The sequence below is a fragment of the Halichondria panicea genome, chromosome 1 (genome assembly GCF_963675165.1).
Source record: "Halichondria panicea chromosome 1, odHalPani1.1, whole genome shotgun sequence".
Taxonomy (NCBI): Eukaryota; Metazoa; Porifera; class Demospongiae; order Suberitida; family Halichondriidae; genus Halichondria; species Halichondria panicea.
This window is the reverse complement of record NC_087377.1, coordinates 14,870,825-14,886,043: the sequence shown is the minus strand read 5'-3', so window position 1 is coordinate 14,886,043 and position 15,219 is coordinate 14,870,825. Positions and strand designations below refer to the sequence as shown.

At 39.0% G+C, this 15,219-nt stretch overlaps 1 protein-coding gene and 1 long non-coding RNA gene across 3 annotated transcripts; both read right to left on the bottom strand.

The window, feature by feature from the left end:
- Positions 1-4,143: 4,143 nt before the first annotated feature.
- LOC135344935 (uncharacterized) lies at positions 4,144-5,581 on the bottom strand. 2 transcript variants are annotated; one of them, XR_010397605.1, is made up of 5 exons: positions 5,427-5,581; positions 5,283-5,356; positions 5,028-5,168; positions 4,738-4,940; positions 4,144-4,527 (listed from the first exon to the last, which is right to left on the bottom strand). It is a non-coding gene; the product is annotated as an uncharacterized LOC135344935 (long non-coding RNA). The 2 variants fall into 2 exon arrangements; XR_010397598.1 differs by having other exon boundaries at positions 4,144-4,940; positions 5,427-5,580.
- Positions 5,582-7,424: 1,843 nt separating this feature from the next.
- Positions 7,425-14,941, bottom strand: LOC135344582 (DBH-like monooxygenase protein 1 homolog). The gene is made up of 13 exons (XM_064541853.1): positions 14,617-14,941; positions 14,410-14,559; positions 14,176-14,358; positions 11,288-11,377; positions 10,956-11,135; positions 10,807-10,906; positions 10,582-10,748; positions 9,453-9,510; positions 8,741-8,895; positions 8,552-8,611; positions 8,348-8,487; positions 8,082-8,241; positions 7,425-7,741 (listed from the first exon to the last, which is right to left on the bottom strand). Exons 1-13 carry the CDS (start codon positions 14,875-14,877, stop codon positions 7,550-7,552), a joined length of 1,896 nt encoding a protein of 631 aa, XP_064397923.1. The 5' UTR covers positions 14,878-14,941; the 3' UTR covers positions 7,425-7,549.
- Positions 14,942-15,219: the final 278 nt, after the last annotated feature.

Here is a 15,219-nt window from a genome sequence, read left to right as displayed (position 1 = left end):
CTTCACAAAGACTTCTCATGGCAGAGTTCAAGTTTATGCAGGTGAAAACAACTTTTGATGACAAACTAAATTATTTGGAGCTAATAAACGCCGCTCTTGAACTGTGGCCCCTCTTGAATTGTAGCCTCCTCTTCCAGCAAAATGAAACATTTAGTAGCCGCGGCTCCTGATCAAGCATATATGGTATGCATAATTATACAGATGTGTTTTTATTGATTTTTGGTCAGCTCCAGCTACATAATTATAGCTAAAGAGTTCCGCTATACAAATATAGTCATGCATCAGTTAGTAAATATACATGATCCTTTCCAGAACGCAATAGTTAGATCGCAAAGGGTCAAATTTCTTGCTGATTTGGCTCATTCGCAAAGGTTTTTCACACGCAAAATATTCTAGTAATACGATATATACATGATGCAGATAATAATTATAGCTACAGTTAGCTACAGTTAGCTGTTCACTTTATAGTCCAGGTAAACTTTATCACAAAGGACACAAAATGAATTATAGAGGTACTTACAAATTGTGCCATTTTTCAGAGGGCCGTTTATTCCTTGGTATTCTGTGATCTTTGTGTTTGTGTGCACAACAAAAGCCTCAGTTTTAAGCACTTTCATATTGATGTCAAAAGTATTTCCTTCTGTGTCCTCGAAACAGTGAATGGTTATTATTACTGCAGTGAATCATGTAGAATAAGTTGCGGTCAACGATTTCTACATCATAACTGCTCCAATTTGATCTGAAATAAATCCTGGTGATGAGTTGTGGTCCATTAAAACCCCATTTCTGCTCATAGTGTTGTGAAAATTCTTTTAGGCAAACTTTTATAAATGCATTCCCTTTCTCAAACTTCAAAAAAGCATTATTTATCGTTCTGTTTTGTGTCTGCCACCCTGCAATGTTCCTTCCCAGGGAATATAGTGGTCTCACCACAATAATATCTGTATCCATGTAAATGCCACCAAATTTGTACAAAAGGAGCATACGAACAAGATTAGATTCATTAGAATACCAGTTTTTGTGTTTTCTAGCCTTTTCCAACTTCATTATGAAACCCTCGGCTGGAGTACCAATGAGCATTCTTTTTAAATCGTACCTGTGAATCTGAATTGAGTAACCAAGTTCAGTCAAGGCATTGAAAGTGTTATTGGGTAAGGTGTTACTGTACATATTGACTTCAGCAGTCGGATGGTGATAGAAAATGGATTCAACAGTACGTAGGTGGCGCCAATTGAACTTTCCATGTAACCTTTTATCTGATCCGACAGTAGCATTTGTGGTGAAAATGAGATAAAACAACAATTTTCTCTCTCCTCCTATAAGGGAAAGTGGTGGAGTTATGGATAAGGTGCCTAATTTCAAAGGAACATCATGTGACTGGTTTTGGCTGAAGTTATTCCACGATGTTGTCATTAATCCCATCAGAGTAGATGGATCGGAATGTTGTGCATTCTTTCCTTGAAGAGAAATTTTAAACAACTCTTCAATACTAATAGTGATGATCAGTGCTGAAAGGATGATGGCAACCTTTATGCAAAACCAGGGGTGCCTTACTTTCATTATCCCACAACTGGTATACAGTTATATCTGCAAAGGAATAAAAAGTGTATCATCTCTATTAGTGCTGTCACATGATCTCCAGTCAAACTAATTATAGTCAGTGACCATGCAAATAACTGTGTGCTTAAGTTGTGTTAATTTTTTGGCTAATTCTCATGAAAAATAGCAATACAATTGAGACATGTGTATAGCCATGAGGTGCAACTGCGTGGTTAACCATTAATTTTACCTGCCAAGTTATTCTAGCACACATTTCAATCTCATGCATGATCATGATTCACATGCAGACCACCCAACCAGCAATACTCTCGTCCCGGCCCTTTTGCAAATAATGATCGGACTGTGCTGCATGGGTAGCGCGAAATCCCCCCTTATAATCGTGGTTTATAGGTGAATTTTACCTGCCCCTCCCCGGCCGGTCCTTGCACCAGCACTTTCATGATTTCAGTACTCCCAATATATCGGTGTATAATGCACATGTACCTGAGGAGGGTACATGTGCACTGTACGGTTTGGTACCAACATCGTCATGTTCTGATATAATTTTTTTATATATAGATGTCGCAGTTAACGTTTCACGAGTATACTTCGTGACTGTAGAAAACCATCAAGTATATATCCTCAGTTTCGGCCTGAGAACGAGGTTAGCCCTGCCCTCCAGTATACCCGTCCTATATTATATATACCCTTTGTCCACCCACCCTCTCTCACTTTCCTTATAATTATGTCTGCCTGCTAGGAGTTGGTAGATTATGCTCGAGATGTTACTAATATGCTATTCTTTTATGCTATAAATTCAAATTTTCTTTTCAAATTTCTTTTCAAATCGCCTATTAATTATTCCCACGTTATTCCTTCTTTCATCTATCTTTAAGCACAACACAGACCCCACGTCGTTGCACATGCAATATATAGCCACATGACTCTATCTCTAAACACCATAATAATTTTTACCAAGGAAATAATAAATTAACATCAGTATACTATACTTCCACCAGCCCTATACAAAATTAATGTTTAATTCGTTGACCAGTATTTCCAAAACCTGCCTATTATTCTGTTAAAGGTACCTATTATGCCAGCATAATTCTAGCCTCGAATCCAGGCCGATTAAAATACGTATTTTAATCGGCCTGGTCTCGAAGCTAGCATAATTCTCACCCAAAAAATGTGCCTATTATATTATTGTGCTCAAAATTATGCCAGCATATAATTATAATCTATAATTATACCAACCCTATATACTGCCTGCAGCGGTGCCCATGCACTATCCCATAATGCCTGCTCTGCTATCAGCTTTCCCGGGCCTCCCCCCTTTTCTGCTACATGCTATTGCAGCCACTATACCCATTTTCATAATTATATACACATTTTGAAGAGCCGGTGTTACTCATGTATATGCATGGTTAGATTAAACTTGTGAATTCATTCTAACTCGATACATATACACCTTTACAGCGAATTCACAAGTATAACATAAATGTGGCATCAATCGTATATCTGCAACGGAATGCATAAAGCTTGTTAAATTTTTTACAGCCCATTTTGCTAGCAAATTTCTCCAATTCCTTCATCCCCACCAACACCCATGCAATTAAGCTATATATGAGACAATACTGTATAGACACCCTCTTAAAGCATGCCAACTACATAGCTTATAAAATTATTATAGTTGGCATGCTTAAGAGGGTGTCAACAATTACATCCTCTGCATGATCGTGTTGCAAAATATCCAGTATAGCTACAATGGATAGCATGCATCAGGCAGAGTGGACTCCTCACCCAGAATTAGCAGAAAATTATAGCATTATTTTGCACAATCTAGCTAAGTATATAGTGTCCTGGATTACATATACATAATTATGTCCTCAAGTATGGAAATGAAGTGTAAGTTCAGCAGCAGTTTTTATATTGGCAGTAAGACAATCGTTTGTCTTGAGGCTACCTCTCAATATACATATATAACGGCCAAAAGGCTGTTCCCCAATGGTGTCCGTTTTATGGAGGTTCTACTGTACAATATCTTGAATTATCTAATGCATGCATATAATAGACCTGCATGTGAATGACGTTGTGACGGATTGACGTACGTAACTATAAGATCACAAGGATTCATGCCATATATACGAGCAATAAATTACTTCAGAAATGAGTGCACCTAAGATAATCGATAATCTTATAGCTATAATAATAATAGTACATGCAGTGTTGACTTACCTAACGGTTATAATGCACTTTAGAAACTTAGCGACGCTTGGACACAGCACAACTTTTAACAGTGGCATCGTTACAATGGCATTCAATGCAATGCCTATAGGTATTGTTGCCTTTTAACATTTGAGATCAAAGGAAATGTAGTGCCAAGGCAGTGCATGAATGCATGCATGAGGGTACAAGAGTGGCTGTGCTGAACTTATAGTATATAATCATATGCACGTTTAAATTCTGCTGTTTTGCTGCATGTTATGTGCCCTCTCTTCTTTTATATGCAACTTTGAATGATATTGTACTGCATCATGCATCACTTGATAGTAACCCGCGTGAGCGGTGCTTTCATTTATTATAGGTATAATAATATATTATAATGGTTCGAGTCAGTAGTATGTTAAATTTGTGTGGTTTATACTGAGAATAAAAGCGCGAGATTAATAGTGCATATATATGGTGATGTCTATATAATTATTATAAAGAGCACAACCTATAGCATACACCGAAGAACACCACAGTGATTTATAGAGTGGTGCTTATATAGAATGTAGGTTGAAACAAGAGGAACTATCCCACATTCCAAACAGCATCATGCATGTACAATTTTGAGATCTATATATATATATATATATTCATGGTTTAATTTAAACTTGTATAGGGCTGACGGAAGTATATACTGATGTTAATTATCTCCTTGGTATCTTTGTTTGTGGTGGTCAGGTCGTAGCGTATGCAGCCCAGGGTGATCTCCTGCCCTGGCTGTGTGTGGGGAGAGGGGGCCGGGGGGTAAAATCATAGTTTAACTTCAGACACACATAAATTATAATGCTACAATTATTTTGCTTTATTTTTTCGGGAAGGGGATAAAATTAGTCTTTCTACGTACACAACACAAGATTATTATGCTTTACAAACGGTGGGTTGTATATAGCCCTCTTCTATGTATGCAGGTAGGACAACCCATACGACCTGCTTCTCCTTCTATGCTCCCAATGGCACTCTTTCCCTTGACCACCACTAGACTTGGCTGCGGCCACGAGACCAGTTCCAGGAAACGTTCAACCACGCAGTTCATGAGAATGTCATCGCAATACATTATAGTCCAATCCTTATCTTCCATCATGCCTGCTGGTAGCAAGGCCCCAGGGTCAAAGTACATATCGAGGTATGCCCTAAGAAATAGAATTTATATAGTGTATAATCACAAGGGGAATTTAGTATATTCAATTGTGCGGGTATAAATATCTGCCAAAGCTTACCTGTGCAGAAATCCTGTTGCCGCGTCATCATGATAGACGCACCATTTCTGTAACCGGCTATTTGTAAGTATACTGCCCCTGAGAGTTGCGACTGTGGGACCTTTTGCATTCATTAAAGCCGACAATACGATATCTATTCTCCTGTAGGGAGGGGGGGGTAAGAGTTATTAGACATGATCTAGTATCGTGAGTGAAAGGATGGATTTACTCCAGATACACATCGATCATATATATATATATATACAGCACTATTACCGAACGTTGAAAGCGAAAGTGAGGTCATGCAGTTAAGTCAGTGATCCATCGATCATCGTCCAGAATGAACACACCTACACATGCATGGAAAGGAGTATACTGCATGAGTGTGTGTGTGAGTGGTGAAGGTATCAAGTAACTCACAGTCAGTCTCTATTTGTGGTCGCGGCTTGAATCGGGTTATGATCTTGTTTTCTGTCTCTCGTATAAACTCGAGTGGAATTGACATTGGTTACTCATGAGAACGACTTTAGGGATGTCCCGCTCAATATCGTTCCATATCACAACAAACTTAGCCAATCGTGGTGTTGCACAGTATAGTGCCGCAAAATCTTGGCCAGAATCGATACCCTCTGATATAGGTCAACATGACAATTGTAAACTTTTCACTGCTCAAATCCTGAGTATCCGTACTAAACACTTGCTTTCGCCATCTCTCCAGAGCTGTACTGATGTTAGGTGATGGCGCAGAGCTGACACTGACATTGCATGTAACACCACCATGGCTCTGCCAGTATCCCACATGTGAGGCATTGTGGTATGTCTTGGAGTTCAAGATAGGATCAGTCAGTCTTATTGCTATGTGGGTACTGCCCTCAGAGTGTAGGGTCCATGATATAACGAGCATGATCATCACACTCAGGACCACAGCGAACACAAAAAACCTTTTGATTGCCATCACTATCGTATATAAATTCCTATAACTGATTAGCAGTACAGTGCATGGATGGGATGTAATGGCCACAAGATGAAACAGAAGCCTTACAATGTAGCAGTACAGTGCATTGTGGGATGCAATGGCCACAATATGAAACAGAAGCCAGACTAAGCTATGTGCATTGCAAGTGATAGTTGATACTGTGGTGATCACAAATCAGAAGTATAGATTCCACATACACACATTTTGCTGGGTGTATATTAGATATCCGATCCTATTATGCTATGGTTGGAGTCGATGATTGCATAAAACATTGCATATTGGCACTGCTAATCATGCATGCATGATGCAAGCCAGCACAAGATTACCATCACATACTAACTCCAGGCTTGAAGTGTGAATCATAATCATACCAAGCTGTTTTGCGAACAATAAACATTTGCGAACTTTGCGAATGGTTGATCAATTCGCAACACTGAATAAAATCCGTAAATATTACTAATGATCCTTGCCAGAACGCAATAGTTAGATCATAAAGGGTTAACTGATTTGGCTCATTCGCAAAGGTTTTTCACCGTCTAGTAATACGGTACAATCATGCGTGCATGCCATGCAGTATAGCATATAACATAGATAAGGAGTAAACGAGAGCACTTACTATATGCATCAGACATCAGACACAGTAATGCTTAATGTTTGCAGGTCGGCATGCAGGATCAGGGGGTGGCTCTTGTTGACCACCCAAGAGTAGGGCTGTGCCAAATATTCACCTATATATACTTTCACTTGACCAGCCTATTGATGACACCTATTATTCAAATTATTTAACATACACAGCACATGCACAAAAAGTGTGGTTTCAACATTGATAGGACTAAAATTAGATTACTGCCATGTGAAATGTTGGCATTTTCTGAGCTATGCATCAGTTCACAGTGCCTATTCAATACTCAAATTGTAAACAAGACTGCCTATTAATATTCAAAAAAGTATATTCCAGAATATTTGCCACATGCCTACCCAAGAGGTTGAGGCTGAACGAAACTCGGTTTTGGTTGCCAAAGTATATCACCTGATTGGAATCGTCACCCACAGGGTCTGCATCATTCCAGCTGAAATTAAAATCACACGAGTTGTGTCGACCTAATAAAGTGAAAACTTTTTCACGAGACCATGCACACGACTAAAATGACCCTTATTATATTATTATCTCTGTCCTGCGCCGTATCACAAGTGATCCAATCTCTTCTAAAGCAGAGGAGGTACAACATCCACGTGTCAAAGGAAATGTTTTAGACACACATTCCTTAGGTCAAAGTTCAAGGAATGTGGGTGTTTAAGACACGCGGATGTCGTACCTCCTCGATCTGCTTCTAAAGGCAATGACAGTGAATCATTCCACAATAATTATGTATCCCCCATATATATAAATGTAACCGTCACTGCATCTGCATTTTATATAATAGTATACTGTTTGCCGTGCAGATAAATACCAGATTAATATGGGAAACGAGTCTAAGAAGATGGTACTCTTAAAAGAAGCTAAAAATTATTGTTACCATCGAGTGTCCAAACTATAAACTAATTGAAGTCATTATAAAGTTAGTTTTCAAAACATGGAGAGTACAGCAGCCAGGCAGAGTATGACTAGCACCAAACTTCCGGAGATTATTTCACCAGCACCACCTATACGAGAGCAACAATCCATGGGCATGAAACCAGTGCACTGGTCAGCTGCTTGGTAGGTACAGTTGGGTTCTTCAAACCCCTCATGTCGTATGAACTGAAGGTCAGTGCTATCCTGCAAGCGAAAAAAGAAGTACTCATAATTATAAATATTCTAACCTAACACTATTATAATCGTTACAGGTGTATGTGGGAAAACAACCATGGTTGTATTTTACTTTTATATGCTATTATCAAGGGCATATAAAAGAAGAGAAGGCATGCAACTCACTATCTAGTACACTAGCTAGCAGAATTCAAACGTGGGCGGAGAAATGTGTGAATTTGCATGAAATGCTAAAAATAGAAATGTCTATTTTTCATGCACATTCATCTGCCCACGATTGAACTCTGCTCTTTTGCTGTTGCATGCCTTTTATACCGCTTGCTATTATCTTGAACTTTAATTTATATACCTGTACAAGAACAGGAATACAGACATCAATCAAGGGACCATTAAGATAGTCACTCTCAAAAGAATCAATTGCATCCGAACTCCAGTTTATCATGTTCCAAGCATTAGTTAGGGCACTTCTTCCTTGTATTGAAGCTTGTAACAGTGCCAGTAGCACATTTCTGTAATTCAGTAAAATGTATATATAATTATGGGTTGAGTTCATGTGCATTGTTATAGCCTGGTAAGTTGCAACAGAGTTGTATAGAAAAGTATTATTATACTTACGGGGGAACATGGTCTCTTAAGAAATTTTGCAAAAATGTGGGGTCGTTACTATTTGGAACACTAATGCAGCTAGCAAGGCCCATACGAGGATAGTAGGAAATGAAAGACAGGCACATTTCGTCCATCGTTGCTGGTCCACCCTAAAAAAGTGTTCGAAAATATGCAGTATGCATGTCAAGTAAGATTTATGCATATTTGGCATACCAGGGTAGTAGAGTTTCTATTCTCAGTGTTGTAGCTGCATTCCAAACGAAGACTATCTCCCTGAAAATAAGCAAGATAAAAAATTATATGATCGTCATTGTTGTCATAATTATCCTGTATTCGTATATATAAGACATAATTATATAGCATTGTACTTCACTGGTCAGGAACTCATTGTTTGAAACTCACGGGCAAAACTGTGATAGGATTTGGAAGAAGAGTGGATTGTTGGTAGTTGAAGTCGTACGAAGGGTTGTCTTCAATTGGTGCCAATTCCTCTAATGCACTGCAAGTGCTGGAGTCTTGATCAAGTCTCCGATAATGGTGCAAAGTAACTCCAACACCTTGTGTAAAGTTATGACTGCATGTTATACTCTTTGTGTCCATGTGTCCACTATATATATATATATACATCAGAATTTATGGCATAAAGCTCTTCGCTTTTGGCCAAGGATGTTTACACTACCATAAATTTGAAGTGGATAATAGCTGTTATATACCCACTGGAATGAAATGCTTAATACCTCACCTTGTACACATAATTATAGCTATAATATTAAAACAAATGACAAGCTTGTGCGTATGACCCAGCCAGTGCTATAAGCTTCTATATAAAAGCTACGCACTAATTTGTCCATTTGTCCCACCCTTATCTCATGCCTTCCTGCATGCATGGTGTTTAGCGAGCCCCACCCATCTGCCCTGCCCCTACCGATTGGCTGTGAGGCTAGTATAATTATGCGCTCTTAAGGGAGTTTATGCATGAGGAATGTGATAGTTAAGCCCCATCATGCAGTTGCTATGATACAGACCCCAGGTGCATGGGGTAATTTAACAAATGCATAGACACATGACTTGCGTGAGAAGCTGTAATCTCCGTGCATGTAGCAACAAAACTCACCAGCTAGATGCGTGTGGAGGACGTTGCTGAATACTGTGATGCCCGTACTTGGAAAATACTACATGAATAAATTGAAATAGAAACTTTCATTTAAAGCTATAATAAGCTTACAAACTACAACTATAAGAGCTCTATGGGACAATGCATCCTCCCATTGCGTACATGCATCTATTACTGATAAAGCATATTATTGATGCAAAGCATGACATTGGCATTGCATGTGCAACCAACTCACGATAAACTGTGAAATCAATCATAAAATAATATACGGTGGCCCTGAGCACTACTAGTAGTTCACCTTAGCTATACCTAATAGTTCTATACTACCTTAGCTACTTCAAAGTTGACCTTTGAACTGTATGTTAATTCTGTAGCCATGCTCGACTACATAGCGACTATTATTGTAATGAGAGCTACACTACTGATATACAGGTACTGAGGACTATCTGCAGCCGGTCAGTTCTACCCTATGGGTAACAGCAATGCAATTAAGACAAGAGTACCACACCAGAACCATTGTTTAGTACAGAATTTTGACAATTGTGCTGCGTTGGTAAGAATAGGATTAGGCATAGACCTACACAGAGATATAAACGTGGACAACTTAACTGCATGTATTGATATTTGTTAATAAATGAATCAAGTGATGAAAGTGCATGGGAGACAATAACACAAATCAGAAACTGTAATTTCCAAATGAGTGAAGTGTAAAGTGATCAGGCAATGGAGACAAATCAGTCCTGGCTCATGATGGAGATATATAGGCCAGCCCAGAACACGCACGCTCCACACCTTCAGCACACCACTCAAAGTCATACTCAAAACCATGTAGCTATAGTTATGATCACCAAGCATAGTTTAAAGGTCACCAACTACACCAACTTCGAAAGGCTAAGTAGATCTAGCTAAGGTAGGTCAACTATCAAGTAGCTAAGGTAGTTGAACTACCAATTTAGGCAGTTGAACTATACCAAGTAGCTATAAGGTAGGTGAACTATCAAGTATAGCTAAGGTGAACTATACTAGTAGCGCTCAGGGCCACCGTATAGGAATACCTATTAAATTGTCATGCTATTATAACCCCATGCATGCATGCAGCTAATAGATAGCTGTATATATTGGCATATACCATTGATGTGCACTTCTCGTTGCATTCACCGAAGGTGTTGAATATTGACGCACCCGGAGGAATGACGTGGTTCGGGCTCACTGTATAACCAATCTGAAGAATACCAGCTTCAAACGTTGGGGCAGTTGAGGTGTACGAAAACACTAGTCCAGAGCTATCAACAATATCTGCATGAATTTATACCCAACTAATAATCTCAATTTCAAAGTACATATGATTATGTACCTGATCTCATTTGAGGGTTGTCATAGTGAGTTTCCATAACAAGAAAACGGGGACCGCCTCCTCCAATTGGATAGGCCACACCAGATGGGTAATAAAACTCCTGCAAGAGCTTATAATTATAGTTAGCACAGGAAAGTATTTATCCGTACCGTTCCTCCAACAGCCCATCCGGAAAGCAATGATGTCCCTCTACAATCTGCCACAGTGTCACTCACTTCCCCCCTACACACACCACTCTCTCCCACATGTGTACTGTTAAGAGTGTCACACTCATAGATCAGGATGTGGTGAACATTGGCCACATTGCCTTCAGTGATGAATGGAGTACCCTATATAATTATATACAGAACGCCAACAATCACGCACAATTAATAATCATTGTCATTATGCTTTCATTAAGTATGATTATAGTTTCAAAGCATGTGTCAATGAGTAATTTAATGAGAGCAGATCAGGCACTTATTGTGTATATAAGGACTACCTTAGTAATGTAGTGTTTTTGGGCCTGAACCTCAGCAGGTAGCTCAAATGCAGTACACCAGTATGTCGTACCAACAGCCGGAATGGTGATCTGTGTAAATAAAAGTTTTGCTGCACATTATAGCACGTAATTCTCTAAACTTAGACAAAAATAATTTATTATGTTTACGGTAGGTAGCGTAGACGAACAGAACATTGAGAATTGTCTCTATATATCATACAATTCTAAATAACAACATATTCAAGGTAAATGCCATACAAATGATAGTGTTTGCAAAGCAGTTACACAAACTTCGACATAAATACACAACTTGGCAATAGCATAGAACACATCATGAATGATTTCAAGCTTTCTAGTTTGCTGCAAAGCATGCACATGCATCAGATGCACTATAGTTGATACTTTAGGCAGTCACTGGTTCCTTTCACATCTGAGATATGCAGCCATGAGTTCCACCAACCACAGAGACTATTCAGAATGCTAACTTTGAGTTTTTGCGCAAGCTGTTCACACTATCTCAATCTAGTCCAAACTTGCTGAGTCAATACATTCCATATTGAACTAATTTGTCTCCTAGTAACAAGTTCTAGTTCAGTAAATGGTCCGTGTTATGAGCTTTGGAAATCCAGAAAAAAATCGCCCTTCACTACAATCTGGTGAGTTGTTGGGTGTCATCATTATGCACTCCTTATAATGAAACAATGTTTTTGTGATGTCATCCTTGTGAAACTATGCAAAAATACTTGTGGTATGTATTTCCTGTCTTGTCTTGCAAGTACTGAAAACTTGGGAGTCTTAAGGGAGACTGATTGGAGAAAGTTAACACAAGTTTCTTCGTTAATAAGCAATTAATGACATCCGTTATAATCCGGAAATGTCTGGTCCGGCTCTATATTGAGATTCTACTATTCATTAGCATGCATCTATGTATTATTTAGAACACACCTAGCCAAGATTAAGTGTTTTAATCTGCATGCCGAGGATGGCCTCGAGGTTAACGTGGTGCTCGAGGCGCAGCCGAGTGCATTACGTAACCGAGAGGCCATCCGAGTGCACCAGCATTAAAACACATGACTTGGCTAGGTGTATTCTAAACAATTTAGTGCTGTCACGTGAGCTCTAGCCTCGTGGCAGCTAGATCTAGCTACATTCTAAATCAGTTGCTGGTGCCATGGCTAGCTAGACGTATAATAGCAAGTTTTAGTAGGTTTGTAGATCCAGTAACTGATGCAAAGGAGAAGGAGCTAAAGCTATCTGGACTGACTGGGCATGTTCTCGACTTATTTCTCCTGCTGACCAATAGTCCCGATCCCACTACTGGATATGCCTCCAGCTGATCTGGCTTACTGGATGGGAAACTTTGTGCGCAAACTATATGGCAATGAGTATCTGGTTTGCTCTTTTGGAAAGCTATGATATTCGAAGCACCTTTGATGAAACAATTATATGGATCTGGCTTAGGTACAGGTACGTACATCTTCGAAGCAAGCTGAGCCTATTTCTCCAGACGAAAAAGCGATGCTATATATGGTCAAGTTAGCAATTTGGTACACTTACTACACATGAAACAAGTCGAAACAATAACATTCAACTTTCTAATACTTTTCAGCTTTGCTTGTGTACATATTCAATCTGCTTGTATTATTATTATAATTATGATGACATTCAGATTCAATCTGCTTGTATTATGATTGTTTGAATAGTGTGCATTTAACAAACCAACTTAAAGCACACTTAAGTGTGGATTAAGTTATTTAATCCATGGTCACCTGACTACTTTCAGAAAGCTGATTGGCTGGAGATCATGTGATCAGCACTAAGAATAATTATCGGAAGGGTTTGGTTTGTTTTTATAGCAGATGTTCATGAATGTGATCTAATTTCAAAACATGTGGCTGATAAAGCCAGCCAAGCACTGATTGCACTGAAAAATGTGCTGAGTGTAAGATTGCAGAGGTCAATAATGCCAGCTGACTTAGCATGCCGAAATAATACATGTATAGTTTAGTTGCTTTATACTGACATTTCTCTTGTGTGTATAATTACTCAAATGGCTATTATACCAGATAAATTTATTATGGTGTCATCCGTGGCGGCATCAGGAGTTCATAAAAGAGGAGTATATATATCCATGCACCTATTGTTGGAACTTTATCACCTTATGATTACGTCATTTTATGTTTATCTCTTATGTAACCCTATCACTTATCACGTGAGGTAGAATCCCAATGAAATTATAAATGAGAAAGTGAATCTAACCTAATCGAGTGTTGTAAAGTCTATACATGGTGAGAACTAATATCAAGTAGATTAACTAGTAACGAATGTTTGCAACTATGGCAGTTGTAGTATAAACCATGTTACGGTACATGTATATAATAATGTCATACTATATACGTCACTCTCAAACCACAAGTTGGTGCTGTTGAAGTAGATAGTTAATCAGGTGGTTGACTGAACAGGACGTTTATGTAATAGCTATTTATAGTAGTTCTATTTTTTGTGTATAGAATGTTCTAGAGACTGTTTCCTGTATTGTCCATGTGCTACTCTTAATTGTTTTTTTTGTCAGTGTCTCTTTGTTGCCTAATCTAAGCTATATTGTTGTTGAATCTGCGTTAAAGCTGACAACATGTATATAATAATGTCATACTATATACGTCACTCTCAAACCACAAGTTGGTGCGTATATATATAGGTGGTGGTTAAGCATACACACACATAGAACAACCTTACTTTGTTTATGCTATGAATGGATGAATAAACGTTAGTGTAATTAATGGCCATGCATCAAACACCTCACTCAGACATTCATGCATACATGCAGACATAATATTTTCAGGTCACATATCTTTATAGACTATAATGAGTAAACGAGGAGCACTTACATTAGACACAGTGATACTTAATGTTTGCAGGTCGGCAGGGTCAGGGGGTGGGTCTTGTTGACCACCCAGGAGGTTAAGACTGAACGTCCCTCGGTTTTGGTTACCATGGTACATTACTTGATTTGGATCATCTCCAACAGGGTCAGCATCGTTCCAACTGAAAATCACACGAACTGTATCCACCTGTTGATTTCAAGATCAATGACAATAATTAATGGGCAATAGGAGGCTGACCCTAATATCTCTGTCCTGTGCCGTATCGCAAGTGACCCAATCTCTTCTAAAGGCAAGAACAGTGAATCCATCCACTTGCTCTCCTGCCTCTAGGATCCAGTCTTGACTGACATCTACTGTTGGAAGGCTTTGTGCAGTAGCAAAGCGATCCTGAATCGTTAATTAAATGCCGAATGACAATGCAATTGCAGATTCATTATTGCTCACATTCAAAAAGGCTTGTCCTTCATTGTTGACCCATCCAATGACAATGTCAGAGTTAGGCATTCCTCCAGTGGGAGACAGTCCCAGTCCAACCCATCCAGTGGTGCTCACATTCACTGCAAACCTTATGCTCTGCTCCTCAACATTAAAGCTCCAGTGCAATGTGTACCCATCTCTTAGCTCTTGAGAGAGAGGGTAGGAAGAGAGATCTACAGCTGCTAGGGCAGCAGGGAGGAGGCACACACACAGTATCAGAGTATTCATGTCTTCTGCTGTGAGTGATGATTACATTGTGTGTGAACTTCTTTTATACCCTGTGCGTGCGGACATAGATAAACGAGATAGAGGGATTGGAAACGGATCACGTGATGCTACACAATTTGCTTATGTGACGTAACACCCCCAAATAACAACCGCGTTTCGCCCTCGAAATAGCTTTGTGCTATGTGAAAAATCGTTTAACCAAAGCTAGGAAGTCTCATCAGTGACGTTTACAGTGGTAAAATGTGTTCACCCACGTGGCATACACTGTCATAAAGTTGGTATAGTGCAGCTGTAAAATTTTTGCAAGTATAGGTGAGTAACAGCAGTTTTTTCAGTAAATTT

Coding starts and splice junctions, on each gene's coding strand:
- LOC135344582 (XM_064541853.1), bottom strand. CDS start 14,877: ATGAATACTCTGATACTGTGTGTGTGCCTCCTCCCTGCTGCCCTAGCA. Junction 8,896..9,452: donor CCTCCACACGCATCTAGCTG/GTGAGTTTTGTT, acceptor ACTTTACACAAG/GTGTTGGAGTTACTTTGCAC. Junction 8,242..8,347: donor TTAAGAGACCATGTTCCCCC/GTAAGTATAATA, acceptor ACTGAATTACAG/AAATGTGCTACTGGCACTGT.